General features: G+C 33.3%; 1 protein-coding gene across 5 annotated transcripts in view; it reads left to right on the forward strand.

The window, feature by feature from the left end:
- Positions 1 to 16,238, forward strand: part of LOC105319366 (potassium voltage-gated channel subfamily KQT member 1) — a 48,611-nt gene that overhangs the window by 29,685 nt on the left and 2,688 nt on the right. For 2 of the 5 annotated variants that reach the window (XM_066085578.1, XM_066085579.1), the window contains 9 exons: positions 8,907 to 9,000; positions 9,698 to 9,824; positions 11,015 to 11,190; positions 11,508 to 11,636; positions 11,815 to 11,925; positions 12,060 to 12,244; positions 13,487 to 13,675; positions 15,144 to 15,179; positions 15,450 to 15,467. In XM_066085578.1, the coding sequence (XP_065941650.1) occupies positions 8,907 to 9,000; positions 9,698 to 9,824; positions 11,015 to 11,190; positions 11,508 to 11,636; positions 11,815 to 11,925; positions 12,060 to 12,244; positions 13,487 to 13,675; positions 15,144 to 15,179; positions 15,450 to 15,467 (1,065 nt within the window). The remainder of the gene's footprint in view (positions 1 to 8,906; positions 9,001 to 9,697; positions 9,825 to 11,014; positions 11,191 to 11,507; positions 11,637 to 11,814; positions 11,926 to 12,059; positions 12,245 to 13,486; positions 13,676 to 15,143; positions 15,180 to 15,449; positions 15,468 to 16,238) is intronic. The other 3 variants (XM_034477978.2, XM_034477981.2, XM_034477983.2) reach the window with 3 other exon arrangements.

Below are 16,238 nucleotides of genomic sequence, written 5' to 3' on the forward strand. Positions count from 1 at the left end.
TGAAATATTATAGCTAAATGTAACATTTTATTTGTATCTGACCAAAGTAGCTGCTCGCTCATCCCTCCACGGAGACCTTTACAATCAAGAGGAATATGTCATTCACAAAGTAGGAAAGTGACGTAAACTGTGGCTATTTTCAAAAGATTAAGGCATAGCACTTTATTTTCCAGAAAAAAACCACCCTAAATGTTTCATACTTTGATACTTGCGGGAGTTGTAGTATCTCTCGTATCATGAAAGTCTGACTTTTTGGTTGAAAGCTCGTATAAATACAATGTAATGTTCGCCAGGAAAAGAAAAAAAAGAAAAAGTACTGTTTATTTTCGAGATGGTTATTGCAACTAATATTTAAGATTTTACAAGGTAGTTAAAGAACTTCGTCATTATCAGAAACACTTATTTAAAGATCTTTTTGCTGTAGATAAACCTTCCACAACACAAAATCATTGTCTCCATGAAACGAATAAAGTATTTTCATTTCTTAATGGAACTCTTTGTTTCTAATATGTGTATGCGCTATTCGCTGCTACGTAAAACCATACGACATATATCTTTCATATAACAAATCTTGCGGAGAAGAAAGCGGAATCTAATTTTGCTTTTTCAGCTATTTTCCGTCAGAATTTCTCTTCCCAAACAAGAATTTAATCTATCAATTTTCTGGCCTGGCATTCAGAGAAGTGGCATTTGTGTCATTCGAGAGGTAGGAAAAATGCTGGGGTTATTTCCACAATTAAACTGACAAAATGCACAAGATTATTTTTGATTTAGACAATTTTAAGCAAAATACAGTACATATTATCTTACTTTAACAACGCAACAGTACAAATGGTACTGTGACGCACAATAGTGTCTTTTTCGTCATAATTACGTCAACATCTCGGAATAGCCTCATTTTTTAGTTTGTTCATTTGTAAATTTGAGAATGTTACTAAACTATAGATAGTACTTTCCGTAATGGAGTGAAAGTGGTCGTAGCGCGTTTTTTTTTTCTTTCTAGCTTTAAATTTTAGAAGTCTGCAAGTCACGTTTAGGTTGATATAACAATTTTGTAGAGTATCTTTAGAAGAAAAAAACAACTCGCAAAATAGCAAGAAAATAATTCAACAGTTACATGTTAGTATGTTGTTTTGGTATGATGAGCCGGATTTGGTGGCCATTGTCTAGCCATGATACTATTATCTGTTTTACAAACTTTTCAGGTAGTCTCAAACAAAACGTCCCATCGGAATGATATGCATTGACAAGCGGAAATGCCAGCATATTCTACAGGTTTTTTTACCGATGTAATTTTAAAAATTTTTATCTGCTGATTGAAAATATTGATCGTTCGGTTAGGCCATAATGTAGAATACGAGTACTCAATGCGTTGAAACGCGGGTTCTTAAAGCACAATTGGTTGTCTTTATTTCATTTACTCTAAAGACGTAAATTAATATCATTAAATTTGTTGTTGAATCATTTTTAGAGGTACATTTTGCCCTCCAATCTCGTGCAGGCTTTTCAAAGAATAGACAAACAGTCGAAATGCATTAGCCCGTATTCATCTTGTGAAACGGTTATATCGTTTGTTTTGGTTTTTGTATGCAGTGATTGAAACCTTGGGAAATCTATTGCAAGCGAACCTTGCTGAAAAGCATTATACTTCTTCAAACTCAAATGAACGTGTAAAACTAATAGATTAAATCGTGACGGAATGAGAGAATGACTAAATCACATGGGACCAATTTTGTGGGAACTTAACATGCAACAAAGTGCCTTTGTTGATTTTCAAGCTCTTAGAATAAAAGAAGAGTTCCGTTTGTGGTCTCCAGGTTCTATGGCTTAAATGTTTCATTTTGTCTCTTCTGGGTCTGATACTAAATAGAAAGTCGAAGATGACGCTGTTCTTGCAACATAAAGGGAATTGCAATGTACCTCGATCGTTGTTAAGAGTACTCAATTTAAAAGGACAGATAGATGGTTCACGTAATGCTGTATAGTAATACGATTAATAATTGGAAATGTAGAAAAATATCCTGTTAAATGTTTTCAAGGCCTAACAACAAGATACATGTAATATATGTAATAATAGCTTTTGGACAACCCGTCGATGGCGAATATTTAGAAATGCTTTGGAAACTTTCACATCCCTCTTTCAATATTGATGAGCAGAAGATGCTAGATCTTCTGTAGAAGAAAGGCATAGTGTCTGTCCATTATATTACACCAATGATTAGAGTATAGCCTATGTATCATTATCACATTGATGAATAATGAAAGATTACCCCCTTTCTCCTCGTGAAATCGATATTTTATTTAAGACAAGTTAAAACAATAATAATGTAAAGTGGTGATGGGGGGAAATAGTAATAAGCTGATTTGCAATGTCTTGATATCAATCTCTTGGCATGTTGGGTTCTATCAAGTGTTGCGGGTGTTAGAGCTTATTGATCACAGTAGAGTATGGTGCTTGTTGTTCGAATGAACAGAAAACGATAATGAATAAACTATTTTCAATACAAGGGGGAAAACAGCTCTCAATTCGTGCTTGTTGTATATCTTATGTGTATTTCAACGATTGTGTTGTCATTCTGGGCTGGACGACCTCGCTCTGATTACGTAAAGTTATTTTGGCAGAACAGGAATATTTTGGCAGCGTGGTTGTAGTTTTTTTCTTAGATAACTAGAAATAATTAAACATGTGAAATTTGGAAACAGAAGGCAAATTACTGTTATTTATATGAAAATTCGAAAAGTTTAAGTAATTTAAAACATATATTTTTAAAATTTCATTTTAAATTCCATATTTTCAAGTAAATTAAAAGTATATCAGAAATAGTAAGTTAAATACTGGTCCTCTAAAAAAATTGTCTCCCGATGTATTGTGCACACGAAGCGCAGGTATATGTACATTACTTGGTATATAGACAGGAAAGGAAAAAAAATTCTCAGATCAACGTTTTAAAAGTCTGACTAATTAAGAGGGCTCAATGGTCGAGTCCATTTTAGACTGTATTGATCTCCTTTAGAAGAAGATCTCTATGTCAAAATATAGGAAAATAACCAAATTTAAAAGTTAAATTAACGGAATTTTTTCTTTGGTTAAAGAATGTTAGGTAGATCTGATGGTTAATGTGTTGACTACAGAGACTCCTTAAGATCTGAAATACTGTGGAATCATAATTGTTCGTGAGGGGACCAGTATTTGTGGCTTTCGTTCGTGGGTAACCCTTGCACACGAATTTACTTCCCTACGAACTTATATATACAAGTATTTTCTGACATAAATTTATTCACAAAATAGAACTTGCTACCGACGAAATTACGTCCCCACGAACCAGAAACATTTTGGCTACCCACGAACATTGAGCCCCACGAATAAAAATTATTCCATAGTATAGATCTGTTTTGGGATAAGTAAAGGATTGTGGTATAAGTTTGCTATGTAGGTATGATTGTAAGAATACGAATTTCATTGATTCCTTTGATATTTTTTTAAAGAGGAAAGAATTGTGGAATTAATAGATCAGAATAAAAGTCATTAGCAACTACTATCCTGCACAAATCATACACTTAATCAATTTAAATATATTATTCAACAATCAAGAACATAGGCTGTAATTATTGATTTTTGTTATGCAAGTTTCGACTAAATATACGAAGAATGGAGCGATGGTGGCATTTCTAAGGTATAATTCTCCTCTTTCTTCCTGGAATATATTTATCTTTGATTTTCACATTGGCATTTATAAATTATTAAATGTCATTAGTTCAAAGCAGTAAGTTTAAGTGTATTGCTTTAGTATTCTGTTTGATTATCTCGTGCATTTTTATCCAATATTGTTTTTGGACCAAAAAAAATGTTCAGACGATTGTCACATGCTGAAAACTGCGTATACAAAGAGGTCTGGTTAAAAACTACCACTCAATTAATAATGAGCCCGTCTAACTTTCAATACTCAGTCATATGACCATTGCTTTGATCTTAGGTCAATATCTTTCTAGCTTAACAAGTATAAGGGAGAATCCTTATTTCCTCATCACGGAATTTAAAGACACTTGTAGAACTCTCTCTCTCTCTCTCTCTCTCTCTCTCTCTCTAGCTCTCTCTCTCTCTCTCTTTCTCTCAATTTTAAAAGAAAGTTTGCCAAATGTAAATTGATTTCTGCTGACTATTCTAGGATTTTTAGAGATTTAGATCCACACATTTTTATTAAGTGAGATATTTGAGAATCGTATGATTTCCAAGCATAACCATAAAGGTTATTATAAGCGATTAAGCTCACATTTGCCAATTCCTTTTATTAAAAAAATGTTGAAGTGGTTTTCGGATTGAATGATGAAACATAAGAATAGACACGATCTCGTTGCGAGCAACGAGGAGGTCTTCCGTTCGAGTTCAGAGTGTGAAATAAAAGATTAACTTTAATATTCGACAACCAAACATGATCTAGAACGGGGGCACAGTCACAGGGTCACAGATAATTTAGTATCGATAGTAAGAGCTGGATATGAAAAGTTTAAGACCCCTATTGACCCCTGATTAAAGGCGCAAGCCCCTTTCCAATTAAGGGTCTTATGATTCTAAACACATCTTGTTCAACAAGTGTTTAGAAATTTGTTACCGTTCTTGAGATATATTGGAAAGAATGTTTTAGGTGCTAACCCCTTATCTCCTATCGGGCAGTTTATTGAAATTTTAATTGCTGATTGTTGTTAAGAACATAATTCTAATCAACTTCTTCTCTATATTGCTTTCCAAAATATTTGTCCTTTTTAGAGATATGTTATAGAAATTTTGGATTTCTGGCCCCTTAAACCCCTAATTAAGTAACGCATGAGAATTTTTTTTATTATGTTTGGTTAAACAACTGCAGGATGAACATTTTTTGCCTCTATAACAAACTTTGGTTAAACAAAATTTTGATGGTAGAATATTGTTTAGAACATTATTCTAAGCATCTCCTTAACTATGTTGATTTTCAAAATATTTGCCTTTTTTTTTACTTCTGGCCCCTTAAAATCCCTAATTAGTCAACACATGACAAAATCATTATATTGTTTGGGTATATTACTGTAAGATAAATATTTTTGCTTCTATAAAATATGTTCCTCAGTAAAGTGCTATGAATGAAAGACGTTAGATCCATTTCGGCCCCTAGTTTGAGGAGCCAGCCTTTTTTCTGATACAAACAAAAGTCCTTGTAAATATAAACTTCATTTGCATTACATGTCTTAACAAAATATTTTCAAGAAAAGAGATAAACACAGAAAACCAAGAAAAATCTAAAAAAAATTAAATCTCAATTTTCATGTCCAGGCGAGCTTTAGTGCTTTTTGAGCCAGACAAATATAAAAAGAACCAGAGATCTTAAAGCAGTAACAAGATTAATAAAAACAGAAAATCGAATGCTTCGTGCTATGACTTAACAAAATCCGAATGAATTTAAGTACGAACTAACAAAAACCTTAATGATTTCAAGAACGACTTAACTAAAAATCCGAATGTGTTTAAGTACGACGTATCCATTTTCGAATTATTTTTGGTACGAGTTAGCTTAACATTGAACAAAGACTATTTTCTAAACCAAGAACGCAGAGTCAAAGTTTCTGGAAATATCAATTTTTGAACCCTAATATCTTTGCTGTGCAATGTTTGATTTTAAAAAGTGATTTCAGTTTCGTATTCAGCATAAAAAGAACACTACAAACTGCATAAACTCTTATTCAAAACATTTGAAATTTCGAAAATTTTAAAATACTTCCAGTTTGGACCGGAAATGACGAAAGGTACATTCAAGCTTTATGTCTCAATAAAAAAGATAAATGTATAAACACAGAAACTTTCAAGTCTCTAATTGGAGCACTTTTGAAAAGCGACCTGGACAAAATTACTTGTCTTTATCTATCTTTACTCGGTTTATTTTTTTTAGAATCGTCGCAGACAAAATTAACCTTAAAATCGTTTAACGACAATAACTTACGACCAGAAGTAAATTTTGAAAAACTATCACGGTTGTACGAGGCATCATCCCTGAAAATCTGAAGACGGAAGACCCTAAAAATAATCAGTAAAATATTTAACAAGAGGGTCTTCCGTTGGAAACGGAACTAATAAGGAAAAAGAAACGGAAGACCTTAATTATTCCTTATTGATTTTTTTCAATGCAGCAATATGCAACACGGTTCGCCAACATGCTTGTTCAAGTAAGCGCTGATGAAATATGAATGTCATTTTGAATAAAATATAGAATATCGGTCACATCTATTCTGTAATGATTAGAATAGTTAGTGAACGTTTTTAGAAGAACAGCTTTCTCTCCACTAATTACAACTTCTTGCACAAGCGCCATCGAGAAAATGAAGGAGATTGAAGTTCCATTAGTGGCAAAAATGTCTGTCCCATCGGCTTCGGATGTAGCCATTGTGATACATAGACGGAGATTAACCTTTGATATCGGTTGTTAGCATTTACAGAGAGAAGACTCTAAGATGGGCTCATTGCACGATGATCTGGCATTTGTTTTTTGCCTAAAGACGTCGTATTTTGATGTGAATTTCGATTTAACTTATCTGAAACCGTGCGACAAGTCAACCAGTCATGAATTTGCAACCAAGTTGTAAAGACAAAAGATAAATTGATAAATAAGAACAACTATCTCATAAATATTGTTACTACCAAAAACGTCCCTTGTACAAGAGTAGCTTTGTTTTGGATGATAATGCACAGCTTTAGTGTTTATATTGAAATGTCAGGCAGAAAATAGCAAAATCGGGATGAAATCGACCGTAATTCCACCTGTTCTCAGCGCAGTGATGATCAGTATCTTCCTAAACCATTAAACGTGTCGTGTGCGAATGTGTACTTCTGGGGCCAGATCCAATCAAATATTAATCAAGTATACGTAACAATTAAACAATTATGTGTCTTTCTCATGAAAAGAGTGAAATAGTTCTTCATTAGACGTAACACGTGGGATTACCATCATGACCTCTTCGACCTTTTTATAATAATTTGTATTTCACTCTATATAATCAAAATTTATTTTGGTTTCTTCTGAACAAAATTAAAATTTTATTCAATTTTATTTGATTTTGTTCTTGTTTTTGTTTGGTTTTTTTTTTTTTGGTTTTTCTTTTTGTTTTTGTTTTTTTTTTTTGCTAGTATAGAAATTGCCCCAGTAACTTTTGTTTTCATTCGTCTTTGATGCAACTGAAATGCAATATCGGGTTGTGAAACTTCTTTGCGGGCAATTAAAATGTGATGTGCTACAAATAACCCTAGCTATTTCTAATCAGTAAAAACAAATTCTAGTAAATTTGAGATTAAGTTTGCTAGTTTGTTCGGTATGGATGTAGAATAGTTAACCAAAGAACAAAAAAAGACCCAAAAAACCAGAAGGAAAAAAATCTTGGGGAAAATAGCACGAAAAAGAAAAAAAAACATTTTTAACAATAATTAGTAGTTAGCGAGTAATTTAACATGGAGGTAAATAAATATAGTGTAGTGAATTACTAAGAAAGAAAGGTCTCAACACTGAATTGTGAATTTTTTTACTTTATGTTATTCAGATACTTAGGTTTAACATGACGTCGTTTAGCTTTCTGTTGCTAACCTGTTTTTAGAACCATTTTAACAAGAGCTTGGACTTTTGGTAGTTGTGTCAAACAGCAATGTGACGAAGGCCTGTCTATTTCATTGCTGGCCAGTCAGCCATGGCTCTTTGAATTCAACAAGATTTGTCTGACTTTTGAGCTAAGACGGCGCAATTGGTGTATATTTCGCTTGAAACCGCGTCAAAACTAACTTGTTTTGACTCAAGAAATAGATAGCTACGTCCAACCGAAAGTCCAAGGTCTTATTAAAATGGTTCTATCTTTTTTTACGAATTGTCATATTTTTGTCAGTAGCTGTAAGTTTCTGTGGAGTTGTTATCAATATAAACGTAAAAGTCATATGCCTGCTATATCGTATTGGTTGTTTTTTGGTTTTTTGACCAAAAGGTCATGTTTCAAATTATTTCAAGAAACAAATAGAAGCAGACAATTACATGAGACAATGATTTTTTTGTTACTCAGTTATTGTGGGATTATTTTGGGTATGTGTAAAAGTAGTCTGTAGCATATGGTGAGATATATTTTCCGCGATTTCTTAGTTTACCAATTCGCCACCATCTAATAATTTAGATTTATTTGTAGCCTATATAGTGCAACTGAGATAAGTGCATCCTCTGAAACTTGTGTAATAAAACGACGTAGTAAGTTTAGTATCGCTTTTCATCGTGTTGTTATTTTGGTTCATCTAAAACAAAGAAGATTGTTTCAACACCGCCGTTTACATTTTCTGTGTATTCATCAGAATTTAGATAGAGTATGCTTATTACCACTATTGCCATTAATAATTTCTCAAGGCTACTAATGGGAAATGGTTGCTATCTCGGGGGACTATAGATTTTCATTTGTTTTTATAGACGGTAAATATATATACATGTAGGTATTAAAAAAATTGCATACTCTTTGATAGACAATAACTAATAGTATTTTATGTTGAGTATTTGATATTTCTATATCTTATTCGCGTATATATGGCAAGTATGTGTATGTGTTTTTAGCTAATTTGCTGACACCACATGCTAGTAACATATATATAAGATGTTACATTACAATAATTAATCTCTTTTTTAACCAAAGTATATTAGATATATTTTTTAAACTTTGGTTTCTATTTTGTCGCTTGCGTCAATTTGGTGTAAATGTGAAAAGTTTATTATTTTGAAGACGTGCATTATGAAATCTGAATGACATATTTTGTTGGGTTTTTTATTTTGTCGAATGAAATTGACAATAGCGGTATACTTTCCTAAACAACAAGGTATGCAACAATTATATAAATTAATGTAGTATTTTTATTTGAATTCTAGGTTTCTCGCCATTCTGTCATGTCTGATCCTAAGTGTCTTAGCTACCATCGAGGAACTCAACGAAGAATTCATCACTCAGATCGTCTTGTATATTGTAAGTATGATCCTCCTTTTTTAACCCAATTTCTGTGTTACCGAATCCTCATTTGCTTTTAGGCAAAACAAATTGATCAAACAAAAAGAAATTTGCTATGATCCTTAAAGGGGCATGGTCACGATTTTGGTCAAATATTATTTTTCTGATTTTAATGTTTGCAATGCTTAAGTAAGGCATTTTTAATATGCAACAAAAATTTAAGTGTCATTTGTTGAGATATAAACGAGTTACAGAGCTTACAATTCTTTACTATGTAAACAAAGCTTTTGTTTACATTTATTTTGAAAGTGAAAATGCATGTGTTAAACGCTAGGAACTGTTTATTTATGCTTAAAATGAATAAGATTTTTTACTTTTATATTGACCTTATGTATAAAAAAAAAAGGACGCGAGCCTTGTTTACAAAACAAAGAATTGTGAGCTCTGTATCTTGCTTTTTATCTTAATGACTGACTCTCAAACATTTGATCATGCATTTCTAAAGGATTGTAAATAATAAAAACAGAAAAATAGAATTTTTTTTTTCAAATCGTGACCATGCCTCTTTAGCATAAAATAATAAAGTTTATGATCATCATAATTTTTGGTATAATTTTTTGTAAACGAGAATCTATGTTTGTGGAGTCATCCTCCACAAACATAGATTCTCGTTTACATAAATCATTTACAACCAGTAAATTTTTTCTCAAACCAGGAACCCATTATGTTGGTGTGGCTGATTGCGGAATTCGGGGTGCGGATCTGGGCGGCGGGGTGTCGGTCCAGGTACCAGGCGTGGAGCGGAAGGTTAAGATTCATGAGGCGCCCCCTATGCATTGTTGGTAAGTCAATCTTGTCATGTTCCAGATTCAGTTCTGATATTGGATTCACTTGAATCAATTCATGCCACTTTAAAGAAGACATATGAGAATTTAATCAACTTTCGTGGGGTCTCTCTGTTAATTACTTATTGATGAAGACGTTGTTTCGTGTTTATTTGACAGTTTTCTTTAATTCATCATTATTCAAATAAAGTGCATTATAAACTGTGTCGAAATTGTTGGGACATGCAATCGTAGACTCGGGATTCACACGGATACCGTGGAATCATGCCAATTTTGGTGGGCAGTAAAAACACTTACGCGTGATTTCTTTCTAAGTTTTTTTCTGATTTGTTTCTTTTGTGTCTACATTTTTCTATACCAAGTTCGTAGAGTCGAAAATCACAAGAATTGGTTAATAAAAAAAATATGTATAAAGATTCTGTGATTTGTTTGCAACGTGTGTTACAGTGTAACTATGTGCCCATCAAATCGTACAAGTGACAAAAAGTTGTGATAACTGAGTATGAAAATTATCGTTCTTTAAGATACATGACTGTGTCAGTCTTCAAAAAAGCAATCCATCTTGTAAATTTCGCGCGAGTAGAAAATCTAACCAAAAAAAATAATTTTTCTCATTCCAAACGAGATAGTAGTATTCTGTTTCAAAGAAAATCTTTGTAGAATGTCAGCGTTTTCAGCGCAAAGAAAATAGAAATACAACAACAAAGATCTTGTTCTACGGACGTACAAAATTGCAGCTTACGCAAAATAATGACGTTAGCTTCGACACGAAACCGTGGAGTCGTGAGAGAAATACACGTATTGCGTCACCTTTCCCTAATGATAAATAAAAAAAGACCAATGAAATGATGTGAACGGATTATATTTTTCGCTCATAACATGTTGAATGCGCCACGATCGCACCTTGTCGTTACATTAGCTAAGTGTACTATAGTCTGTGAAATGCTAATCCCTGTATGATATTTTAAACGATTTTTAAAAACAAAAATGACAGTAAATGCCAGAAAAGCAAGCTGGCAAGCAACAATACAGACGTACCTTCACTTAAATGTACATCTTAATTAATTTGAGAGTGTACGTATAACTAAATGTCCTCAATATGTAAAACCATGTGTGTTTTGTATTGACAATTAATTATATATGTTAGCTCATTTATTTAAAGATAATGATGTATTTTTTTTTTCTAGATATGGTTGTGATAGTTTCCAGTGTCTTTGTGCTCGTACTCGGGGCGGGAAATCCCGTGTTTGCCGCCTCCACTCTCAGGGGTCTTCGATTCTTCCAAATTCTACGGATGGTCCGAATGGATAGACGTGGTGGATCCTGGAAACTCCTTGGGTCGGTGGTGTGGGCCCATAGACAGGTACTTGTGTGGTTAACAATACTTTATCATTATTTAGAGAACTTTATGACATGATGCTTCTCCGTTTATCATTTAAATTCCTAAAATCAGGAAGTCGGTCAAACCAAAAAAAAAAAAAAAGCAGCAATTTTATAAGTGTAGAATGTTAGAAATAGAATTGATTTGCACACTTTATACCATGACATGACATCTACATGAGTACATTTTAGACGTGATATACACACAATTATTTTATATTAAGGTTATACCCTGTAACATGATAACGTGTATGCAAGTAAAAATGACTTCATTGACAAAACCTCTCTCTCTATCTCCAGGAGTTACTTACAACGTTGTACATTGGACTTCTTGGCCTCCTCCTCTTTTCATTCCTGGTCTATCTCGCCGAAAAGGACGCTACCAGGCCGAAGTTCAAGAGTTACGCCGACGCCCTATGGTGGGGGGTTGTAAGTGGTTGATTTGTGGCTTTGGTGTCCTGTGACTGTCAATCTCAATACAATAAGCTTTTCAATGTGCTCTTAATCAAAAGTCTTGCACTACTGAATTTAATAACAAAAAATATGAATTATCATTTCTGTTTTATATCTGACTTGATGAGAACAGTCTAAATGATTGATGTTGCAGATCACACTGTGTACAGTGGGATATGGTGACGTAGTTCCGACCACCTGGGCGGGAAAACTCATTGCGGCATTTTCTGCCATTTTAGGAATTTCATTCTTTGCCCTTCCCGCAGTAAGCCAAGTTTTAAAATTATGTAAAAATTCAAACGTTTATTAATATTATCAAATTTAAAAAAATGCTTCATTGTATAATTTCAATAAATTTTAGGTTTCTGTTAAGTTGATTTTTTTTTCATGAAATTTTAGGGAATATTGGGTTCCGGTTTTGCGCTGAAGGTTCAACAACAACAGCGCCAGAAACACCTTATCCGGCGCCGCGTGCCAGCCGCTCAGCTTATCCAGTGTCTGTGGCGCTGTTACGCCGCCGACGCCAACTCCATGTCCGTGGCCACGTGGAAACCCCACATGATCCCTTGTCCAAGTCCTACGTCGTATGTTTATTTACTTTTAACTGTTTTCCATTTTTTAAAGGTGTTTTATATGCCAAAAATTGCTTTCTTATACATTGATTTTTATATGTTTGACCGTTAACGAACTTTACATTTTTCAATCCTTGTTAAACTTTTCACTTTATTTTTTAAATTACGTTGGTCCTGTTTCATCATTTAATTTACCTTAGTTTATATCGGTCCTGTATTACTTATCATTCGTCGAGGTCCTGTATTACTTAACATTCGTTGAGGTCCTGTATAACGTATCATTCGTCGAGGTCCTGTATTACTTAACATTCGTTGAGGTCCTGTATAACGTATCATTCGTTGAGGTCCTCTATTACTTATCATTCGTCGATGTCCTGTATTACTTAACATTCGTTGAGGTCCTGTATAACGTATCATTCGTTGAGGTCCTGTATTACTTATCATTCGTCGAGGTCCTGTATTACTTAACATTCGTTGAGGTCCTGTATAGCGTATCATTCGTCGAGGTCCTGTATTACTTAACATTCGTTGAGGTCCTGTATAACGTATCATTCGTTGAGGTCCTCTGTTACTTATCATTCGTTGAGGTCCTGTATTACTTATCATTCGTTAAGGTCCTATATTACTTATTATTTGTTTTGGCCTTGTTATGCTGTAATGTTAACTGTTAATGTCTAATTCTACTGTCAATTGTTCCTGTTTTAGCTCTGATTAACATTGGTTTTGTGGAAACTTTACTTTATTAATTTCGTTTAGCTTAACGTCGCATGTTGATTTTATTAATTACTGACTAAAGGACGTAAGTGTTTAAGGATTAGCCTTTCTTACCGTTTTGATTACATAATCATTAAAGAAATGATGTATTGTTAGTTTATAACTACTTGGTTTTTTGTATATGTATTGAAAAAAATATTAATAGAACTTGTTCCAAATTATTATGAATGTTCACCGAAAAGAGAGACTGTGTTGTAATTGAAACAAAATCAAATATAACTGGATATGTCATTATCAGACGGTCTATTCCAATTATCGATGCGTGTCAGTTATCAACACGATTTTAATGAGGTTAAAAATAGAAATAGAATTTGAAAATATCTTGCTTTCTGTTCTCATTATTTCTAATGACCACCATTGTACTTTGTCTCACCATGAAATTATTTTAATTGCGCTGCAGTTTTTCTTTTCAACTTACCAATCACTGTCTCGAGACTTGAATATTGAATTGAATTCACTTGAAATTGACAACTATTGCAGGGATCGGCCATTCAAAACGAACGCCTCTTTCGTGAGTCGCTTCTCCACGCGGCGCAGGGACCGGTCGTGTTCTAGTAACCATTCAAGTGTGTCCAATAACCCTCACTCCCCGCTCCTGCCCCGGAAGGACCATAGCAGACGAGCCAACGGACCGGAAGTCCATGAGGAGGGAAATCTGGCCATTAACAGGTGTGTCATTGGTGACTTTGTTACTATTTTTAATAATTCAAATGACAATTTGGCGCAGTTTACGCCCAAACACCAGTTCAGCGAATAGTATACTAGTATAAATGACATGCGAAGGTAAACTTGATATACATTTGTACATGTAGGAGATTATTGATCAAAAGTAATAAGATGGTATTAGTATTTATGTTGAATATCAATATGACTTTGTTCACAACGCCCAGATAGATTGTTAATGTAAAAATATTCCTCGATGTTATCTCACTTTGTGATTGAGGTGAAGGGTGTTAGACTTAGCTGCCTTGCATGCTTACGTTGGATTGTGTCTGTCATGATCAAGATATGGACCGGATATAAATTTCCACATTGAAACAACTTTTCAAAGTAAAAAAAAATAAACGAATTCCTAAATTTATTGGTATATAAAAGTAATTATTAAAACCCAGAAGGATGAAGTCATTGTATAGCTCCCCATTAATGCGATGTGTCTGACATCAAACTATTAACTTACAAAATGTTTATGCAGTCATACTTTAGAAAACCTTAAGCATATAATTCAAATACTAGTAATTCGCATTTCAAGGATTTTTTTTTATCGATTACATATAAACTGCCTTTAATTGCTCTCAAGTCTTCTGACAAAGGGCAATAATCAATGTAAGAATTGAAAAATCAAAGAGAAAGAAATATTTTTTTTTGTAGAAAATACATTAAAATAATTATGAAAACTTAATCAAAATCAAAGTGATTTTTTAAGCTGTTCACTCTCCAAATTTTAACTACATTTGTATGCAAAACTGGTGTATTTTTATGACAAATTGGCTGTGTATAGAAGGAAACAGTACAGACAAGCAGGGTAAGAGTGACCGTATAAAAACACACACACAAATCATGTTCACGGATTATTAAAGACCTTTTCACAGCAACTGCGGTACTGCTCTTTTGCATCTTTTGCGTCATTTAATTATCTACCAGCTAAAACTTCGACAAAGTATATCATTTTGCCCTGCAAGAGAGCAGTTCCGCGGTTATCGTGAACGGGTCTGGAATGTATCGGTAGTAACACCAATTATCAAAATAAAAGTTGTCAATATTTGCAATAAGCACGTTTGGGGCACATGCCACATTGTTCACACTCGCAGGTCTTTATAAATACACTAATGGTGTAGATCAAGAATTCACGTCCCAAACAGACAAGTTCTGTGCACGTTACCTAAAAAGTTTCTGCGTTAAAGTGGACAGTGTTAAAATAGTGTTAAAAAGTACTATAGTTTTTTGTAAATGTAAAAACTGTTTTAATATAAAAAAAAATTTAAAAAATTTCGTTATATATGAATTAATTATAAACAATCCCCAATATGACGTCATCGCTTACGCGAAAAAAAAAGACTGTAAAGGGTTTTAAAGTAGACAAATTGTTTTAAAGATTAAAAGTAGGGGAAAAATAACCATTTCGGGCTTTTTCTTGTAGTGAAAGTAACACGTCCGTTGTAGCAATGTGTATAAGGTAATATATTTGTACACTAAAACTCGCTATTTTGTACTCAAGGTTATTTCAGCGCACCTGCTGGTTTTTTACATTTATCTATGTTTATATTTCACAACGCGCTACCATGCTTAAAGTGAAAACACTCAAAGATGTGGTCCTATATGTAATTTCAATTAAACAAATCCATAAAAACAAAAAGATTTTTTTCACCAAAAAAAAAATGCATGGTAATTTTGATTTGACTGATTTATCACATGACAATTGATTTCTCTATTCCTGTATTTTTAGCTTAGTTAATCGAACATGGTAAGAAACTGAATACACTTTCAGTGTTTTTGTAAAAGTCCTAGCTAGCTGTTCATATATATACCTGTACTCCATTTAGATTATATATATCTATATCCATGGTATTTTGTTTGCCAAAAGTAGTGGGTCCATGTTCCGTTCTATAGCCATCCGTGTATCGTATTTTGGCATGTTAGTTTGTAAGATCTCGAATTTCCAGTCGAGCATATTTTCAATCGTGTTTGATATCATTCACTCTTTGTATATATATTAGGCGCCTTTTTATACTGATTTGAAAGCACTTTATTCTATATAGTTTGCATCTGAACACAAATCGCATGCCAATTAGAGAAATTAAATTATTTGCCAGATTCGCTGTTCATATGGAAAAGATCACGACTTGACTTCTCGGTCTCTTGTTTGCCCCCTTCTCTCTCAAAAAGATTCGTGTGTGAAGACATTTCTTTTTAATGATAGATTTACCAGTACCTATAAAGTAATTTTTTATTACACAGCAAAGATATGTACACTGTATTTTATAAATGCTGTGCCATATTTTCATTATCAATGAATATTTAGCGAAGTTGGCCAGGAGTGATCTCTTCCCAATGTTCTCTTGCTAAAAGACATTTTATTAATATTCACATAATAGATGCATATAAAGAATCTGAAATGTAATAAAAATGTGTATCGGTCAAATATTTTCGAGATAATGACTTCATCACATAACCAAACCGGGTGTCTTTAATTCCATAAAAGTCATATTTTCATTCAGATTTAAAATCTTTACAA

Source organism: Magallana gigas, chromosome 5 (assembly GCF_963853765.1).
Source record: "Magallana gigas chromosome 5, xbMagGiga1.1, whole genome shotgun sequence".
NCBI lineage: Eukaryota > Metazoa > Mollusca > Bivalvia > Ostreida > Ostreidae > Magallana > Magallana gigas.